At 43.9% G+C, this 7,500-nt stretch overlaps 1 protein-coding gene across 1 annotated transcript in view; it reads right to left on the reverse strand.

Moving 5' to 3' along the window:
- LOC122264437 (ornithine decarboxylase) overlaps nucleotides 1-7,500 on the reverse strand; it is a 12,007-nt gene that overhangs the window by 1,003 nt on the left and 3,504 nt on the right. The window contains exons 4-10 of the mRNA XM_086536811.1: nucleotides 5,751-5,827; nucleotides 4,823-4,995; nucleotides 2,103-2,304; nucleotides 1,760-1,912; nucleotides 1,349-1,540; nucleotides 917-1,131; nucleotides 1-485 (exon numbers count right to left, since the gene is read on the reverse strand). The exon at nucleotides 1-485 is cut by the window's left edge and continues 1,003 nt beyond it. Coding sequence (XP_086392937.1) covers nucleotides 236-485; nucleotides 917-1,131; nucleotides 1,349-1,540; nucleotides 1,760-1,912; nucleotides 2,103-2,304; nucleotides 4,823-4,995; nucleotides 5,751-5,827 — 1,262 coding nt within the window. The 3' untranslated portion in view covers nucleotides 1-235. The remainder of the gene's footprint in view (nucleotides 486-916; nucleotides 1,132-1,348; nucleotides 1,541-1,759; nucleotides 1,913-2,102; nucleotides 2,305-4,822; nucleotides 4,996-5,750; nucleotides 5,828-7,500) is intronic.

The following is a 7,500-nucleotide window of genomic DNA, read 5'->3' on the forward strand; positions in this document are numbered from 1 at the left end:
AAAATTCTCTCCAGTGGAAATGGATTGTCTCATAACAACGATCTGTTAAATCAACTCTCGTCAAGAAAAGAAAAAAGAAAAAAAAAATTGAAGAAAAATCAACATACCAACAGCATTACAACAAACATTTAATCGGTTACTGGTCTTGATTTGTTTATATAAATTCTTTTCACTTCAATGCATACTTCTTCATTCATAGGGAAGGTCATGGAAATCTGGATGCCTGCTCTTCCTTTTACATTTCGCCCACGTCGATGACGGTGAGGTGCGCCAGCTGCTCATCCAGGCTGCCGGAGTCGTGAGTGGTGACTGAGCACGGCCAGCGGGCAGATCCTGGGGTCCCCAGGGAAGAGGGGGGGCCAGAGTTACCCTCCTCACGCTGCTGCTGCTGCTGCTGGTCGTTCTCAGAGCTGCCCATCATGACGCAGGCCCCGTCAATCTGCTTGAAGTTGATGACGGAGCCCATGAACTCCTCCAAGTACAGCCTGTCACGGTGATGGGGAGAGTAAGAAATGGGATTCCTTTTTTTTTTGTCTTCTTTTTTTTATACATATATTTAGTGATATATATAGATAGGATCAAACATAAGTTTGCGGTCAACATTAAATACATTTCCTGCAGCTAAAGTTATACTGCTGTGATGTTTCAAATCCCACCAATGTACAATGTACAATGTACAATGTACAATGTACCATGACTTCTTGACTCAAGTTAGACTCCACTTCAAATGGTTAGGGTAAAATTGAAGACTGGTTTAAACATCTGAAGAGGAGTCTACTAGTCTGTCTTGAAACATCATTTAGTGTTTCCCTGAAATCTTGTAGCTGTGTTTATGTAGACAAAAGAAAAACTTACTCCTCCATATCACACCAATCTGTTTCATGTTTTGATCCAATTTCAGCCGGCCAGCCCTTACCATGTGTGATGTGGGACGACCACGTGAACAGTGGGGAGCGGGAAGCCATTGAAATTCCCAGCGGCGGCCAGGGTGTAGGCCCCCATCTCTGGCCAGGCCAGCCAGTCTCCACAAGCCAGCTGGGGCAGCTTAGCCTCAGAGACTACCTGGTCCAACCCATCACAGGTGGGACCCCAGATGGAGCAGGAGGTGTAAGACTCTTCCGGGCCTTTGTCCTGAGGAGGAAGAAATGTTACATTCAGCATTTTGGATTCAGTGAAATATCAAATGAGCCTTCTGGTTACAGAAAAAAGTAGAAGCAACGGTAGATGGAAAAGGGAAATTTGAATTTAATCTAATACTCTATTTAGCCTGTATTATGTACAATATATATAACAGAAAAATAAAACATATTTTATAATGGGATGCACAGTTGCACCTCCAGCAACTCACCTCCAGCAACATAGGGTACACTTCCTGGTGGTCAAACATGGTGCAGTTGAAGGAGCCATAAATGCCATCGTTGATGTAGTACATGGTGGAAATGAGTGTGCCGTTGTCATCGCACACCTCCCGCTTGGCCATGACGTAGGTGGCCAAGGTGAAGGCCGAGGCCACAACATAGCGTCCCGGCTCGGCAATCACCTGTAATTTTGAGGCAGACAGACAAGGTGTGAGATTTTGCAACTGTCACTGGGATGTTCACTTGCACATGCCCAGTTCATACTTATGGCCATTCATTTTCTTTTTCAAGAGAATGAGCTTTGCATCAAGAAGTTCCTATTTAAAACATATTTCAAGAGGACCAACCAGTTCAAATTAACCCCCCACCCCCACTAACCCGACTCCATCCACACATCCTACCTTGACACCACAGCTCTCGGGGAAGTGTTCATCCAGGGCATTGTTGACGTACTCAGCGATCTCGTCTAGTGTGCTGTTGCGCGTGCCAGGGAAGCCTCCACCAATGTCCAGCAAATCAGGGGTGAAACCTAGCTCTTGGGCTTCGTCAAACACCTGGTAATTATATAAGATAAATGTTATTTCCAAGTTTATGGGAAAAAAAAAAAAAAAAAAATTAAAATGCCTATCAATACTATATAATAATCATAGTAACATGATGTTGGCATTGCCAGTGACCGTAAAACAATTGACGAAACGAAAAGCCATCCCCATCGCAGCTTCATGAAGTCTCTGGCCAACTGACCTGCCTTGCTGCTGCGATGGCCCGCTGGAACACTGAGGGCTCCCGGCAGCCTGACCCGACATGGAAGGAGACGCCGACAATGTTGAGATCGAGCGCCCTGGCAGTGGCCAGGAGAGCCCCAGCATCCTCGGGCAGCACCCCAAACTTGATGCCGAGGGGGCACTGGGCGTCTTCAGCATCACAGCGGATCCTTAGCACGAGCCTGGAATTGGGAGAATGTGCTTGTAAGGGTACCTATGCTTCTTATTAATCTCTTTCTTTTTTCAAAGCTTAGTCAAGAATTTTTCTTTACTTTTGGATTCTTGGTGTCATAAAAACCTGCTAAATAAATTAAAGTGAAATATTCACATTCTATTTCAAAAATTCTTAGGTCAATAACCCATTAACACTAGTAGGCTTTTCCCCCCTTTTTTGCTTTTGCTTGTTTGATGGTTATGAAGGAGACCTGGAGTTTCTACTAATGTATCTGGTATTGTTTGGCGAGTTTCCTCTAGCCACTTCCGCCATATATGCCCCACATGCCCATGCCCCTTGTAAGCCCTCCTCTCCCTTAACCAATTATATAGCGGTATTCCCAGCCTCTCTCTTCTTTAACCCATTCACGCCAGGGCGATTCCAGCTCTGAATGGTCAGAATGCCGGGGTTTTCGAATGCGGTCTACTTCAGTAGTTTAAAACTTTCATTACCAAGACCTCCTTCTATTCTCATGAACATTCCCATAGATAACAAGGTCTTGAAAGGTTCGTTTCTTCAACAAGTAAATTCTCAACAGACAACAAATTCATTCTTCCTGTTACACTAAACCCATTAACCCATTCGCGCCAGTTGACGTGCTGACACGTTTTGTGGTTTTAGTGTCAGACGCCTGGGACAAGCTATGAGGGCAAGCCAGGCACTCGGGTTGAGTGAGCGGACAGCCTAGGCTCGCGGCTTGTGCATCCGAGAATCTCAAGGCGTTAGGCTTATGCGTTTGAGAACCCCGGTATTGCGATCATGCAAAGCCGGAAAGGCCCCAGAGTGAATGGGTTAATGACAGGGCTATTTAGGCTCTAAATGGTCAAAACACTGGGATATTTGAAACAAATGAGCCTAACGCCTCGGGATTCTCGCCAGCACTGGCCGCGGCCAAGCGTTATATGCCCAATCACCTGGTGCAACGGCCAGGAGGATAGCCACGACGAAATATCTCGTCCCCGGCGGCTGTAGCTGTCACCACTTGACATGATATTTTGTCACCCGTCGTTAACAGGTTAAATAAAAACCATAGGTAACTGAGCATGTAAAATGGCAGTATTCAAAAGTTACATACAAGTTTGGCAGCCTAATCATGATCAATCACATATCTCATGCAGGCAACTCTGTAATCTCAACTGGGAGCCACTTATGTAAACAATCCCCCTTATGATCTGATGTCAAGATATCAGATAGTGTTTATGTCACTCTATTTATAGAATCCTCTAACAGGCGGTTTATAAATTTGCTTCTTTTTGGGGGCTAATTGCAGAACTTTGCAACATAAAGGAAGTTATACAAATGCAATAGACAAATAATTTTCTATAAAGTTTGAAAGTGATCTTGCGTATTTCTCTGGCAATACTAGTATCAAATAAGCAATGGGAAATAGTAACAATGATACAATTTTGCCCAACCTCCGTAAAATCAGTGATACAAGCCCACCTCAACACTCAATGGGGGTATGTGCCCTCGCCTTTGTGGAGTTCACCCACCATCAAGGCGCCTAACGACCTAACTGGTTGTCAGGGCAGGCAGTCTACGACACTAGCGGCACCGGCTAAAAATTAGAGGGACAGGGGATGGGTTTTCTCCACCCTCTGGGTAGTGCAGACTAGTCTAAACAATATTTTTCCATAAATCCATCATAAAATGCGGGTTTAGGCTGACTTTGGAACCCTGTAGCTGGAGCTAACGCTGTTACAGCCATAATTCAATTAAGAGCAGATCCCATGTCGCATCATATATGCATTGACTTCTATCTTTTAGGCCTAATCGGTGCCGACATGTTTGTCATGACACCCGTATGCAATGGGTTAATATCAATGCCAATAACTATGGCTCAAGAAGGGAGGAGGGAGGAGGAAGGAGGGAGGAGGGAGGAGGGAGGAGGAAGGAGGAAGGAGGGAGGAGGTTGAAGGAAGGAAGGAGGGAGGAGGGAGGAGGTTGAAGGAAGGAAGGAGGAAGGTGGAGGGAGGGGTAGGAGAAAGGAGGAAAGGGGAAAAGGGAAAAGGGAAAAGGGAAAGGGGAAAGGGGAAAGGGGAAAGGGGAAAGGGGAAAGGGGAAAGGGGAAAGGGGAAAGGGGAAAGGGGAAAGGGGAAAGGGGAAAGAGGAAAGAGAACAGAGGAAGGAGGCAGGAGGATTAACCCAAACCCTTATGGGCCCGACGAGAACTGCCAACCCCCTATGCCGGGCCTATGTAATATCGCCTCGGAGACATCACACTGGTGTGTCGCCCCGTCACCAGGCATTTTGATGTGTCACACGGGTGTGACACAACGTCATCATTGGGTTAAGATAACAAATAACTAGCTACAACAATGTTATTTTTCCCAGCCAAAGAATACAAAATAAATTAAATAAATAAAATAAAATAAATACAATAAAGATTTTTAAAATATGTAAAATCAGTTACACATCAAAAACTAATGCAAATTGATAACTCACATCTGATAAAAATATGAAATCAATGAATCGCCGTCACTCACTGGGCAGTGGGGTAGTAAGCCTTGACCTTGTGGAGTTCGGTTTCATTGTCGAAGGTCATGAGCGGAACCTCCTCCTTAGCAGCGAAGCGCAAGTGGGACGCCGGTTTGCATGGGTGTGCGTAGATGATGCGAGAACGATCCACGCCCAGGTCCAGAACCTTCTTGATCTCCGTCTGTGTCCGAAGAGGGGATGGACAGAGAGAGATGGTGTGAGATGGTGATAGAGAGAGAGAGAGAGAGAGAGAGAGAGAGAGAGAGAGAGAGAGAGAGAGAGAGAGAGAGAGAGAGAGAGAGAGAGAGAGAGAGAGAGAGAGAGAGAAATAATTATAATATTTATGAGAATAAAATGAGAAAGAGGATGTATAAAAAATCTTTACATTAATTTGATCTGAACTAAATATCCTTACTAAAAATAATATGCACTTAAAGGGAATGAATGTCTGCCTCTGCTTGTAAGACACACACACACACACACACACACACACACACACACACACACACACACACACACACACACACACACACACACACACACACACACACACACACACACACACACACACACAAAACACACACACACACACACACACACAAAACACAAAACACAAACACACACACACACACACACACACAAACACAACACACACAACACACACACACACACACACACACACACACACACACACACACACACACACACACAAACACAAACACAAACACAAACACAAACACACACATACAAATACAAACACAAACACAAACACAAACACACACAAACACAAACAAACAAACACACACAACTCCTCTTCCACAATATTGATATTCACACCCTGTAGAAGTACCGCATGGCACACATAGTCTAATCCTCCACTCTTCTGAACTTCAGCGCATTCAGCCAACTGTATGCGCTGTCACAATCCAGTCTCACCTTGGACGCACAATCAAAGCCAGTCCCAAGAGCAGCAAGCAACTCAAGCACTGTCTGATTGTCATTGCACTTCACAGCTGTAAAGGCAAATGAGAATTAATCGTAAGGGTCTGAAAACAATTATTTTCTTAGATATGATAAAATATTGTACTTTTGCAGGTTGAAATGAACTACAAAATGATAGAGATACTATTAGTACTATCTACTTGTTGATTGTTATCTTTCTTTCTCTCTTTCTTTTAACCCACTTATGACAGGGGCATTCCAGCCTTGAATGTTGTCCCCCGGGGCTGGGCAAAATTTTTATTAATAAATCAATTAAAGGCTGGCACTGTAAATGCCGCCCGGCACTGGGCTTGGGGCTTTTGAATACATTACTGTACCACCCGTCCAGAGGGTTACCATCCCCGACGGGGGAATTCTAGCCTTGAATTTCCACATGGCCGGGGCGTTGGAATTATTAGTTTTTTAATATAATTGAATTTGATGCAATGGGGCGAGCCGCCCGGCCACGCCCGGCCCTGGGGCTTTTAATGCACTGTACCACCCGCTGTACCACCCGTCCAGAGAGGGTTAATTCAATTTTTGGGAGTATTTCACAGAAAAACTTAATGACTTTGAAAGTTTGGACAAACAGTTCATAACATACATTATGTGACTCCAGTCAATTGTATAAGGCATCCCAGTGTCTTTGATTTTCCCTCAAAATACCTTTCCCTACGAGGGGGAATTTTTAAAAACAGAGAGAATGAAAGAATATAAAAATCTTGTCTTAATATTACTTTTGTAACAAACTAATTGATTATGTGGCATTCCGGAATGGCTGTTGGAAGAAAATCAACTGAAAGTCTGGAAGACGATAAGTTCATTGTTCAAGTTCATTGCTTATATCATAAACACTAACAATATGGAATTGATCTTGAAGTTATTATCAACTTCAAATTCTTTCACATCCTTGCTAATTGTAGGTTTTCCCAAGAAAAATACACTAAAAGAAACCTAAATACAATGCTCCATCTTTAACCCATTGATAGCAGACGGCATGATTTGCTGTCAAGGCAGAATCGGTCATAAACACAGATGGCAAAGTGCCATACAACATAAACCGGCCACTTGACTGTATAAATATTTTATAAAAAATGCGACCAATGGGTTAAAGAAATATAATAAACAAATAATCAAAGAAAACTCCATAAATCTCTAAAACAGCAGTTCTTAAGGAAAGTAAAATCTCAATAACATAATTAATACAGTGCTACGTAATGGAAGTGTGTGTGTGTGTGTGTGTGTGTGTGTGTGTGTGTGTGTGTGTGTGTGTGTGTGTGTGTGTGTGTGTGTGTGTGTGTGTGTGTGTGTGTGTGTGTGTGTGTGTGTGTGTGTGCATTGAGCTTTTACATCATATCATATCTGGTTTAAGATTTCAGGAAAGTGAGCACGGACACATGGACTTCTTACTACTACAGGGAACATGGTGGCAAAGGGCTTTAACCTAACGACAGGTGACAAGATATCACATCAAGTGGTGGCAGGGTCAGCTGCTAGGGATGAGATATTTCATCATGGCTATCCTCCTGGCCAGCGCGGTGGGTGATCAGGTGTACAGCACTTGGCCGCGGCTAGTGCGGACGAGAATACCAAAGCATTAGGCTCATGCATTTGAAATATCCCGGCGTTTTGACCATTTTGAGCCAAAATAGCCCCGTCATTTACAGGTTAAGAACCACAGTTCTAAACCATCTCTCCCTCTCTC

Source organism: Penaeus japonicus, unplaced genomic scaffold, assembly GCF_977035675.1.
Source record: "Penaeus japonicus unplaced genomic scaffold, GWHDUDI00000001_assembly GWHDUDI00000005, whole genome shotgun sequence".
NCBI classification, from domain to species: Eukaryota; Metazoa; Arthropoda; class Malacostraca; order Decapoda; family Penaeidae; genus Penaeus; species Penaeus japonicus.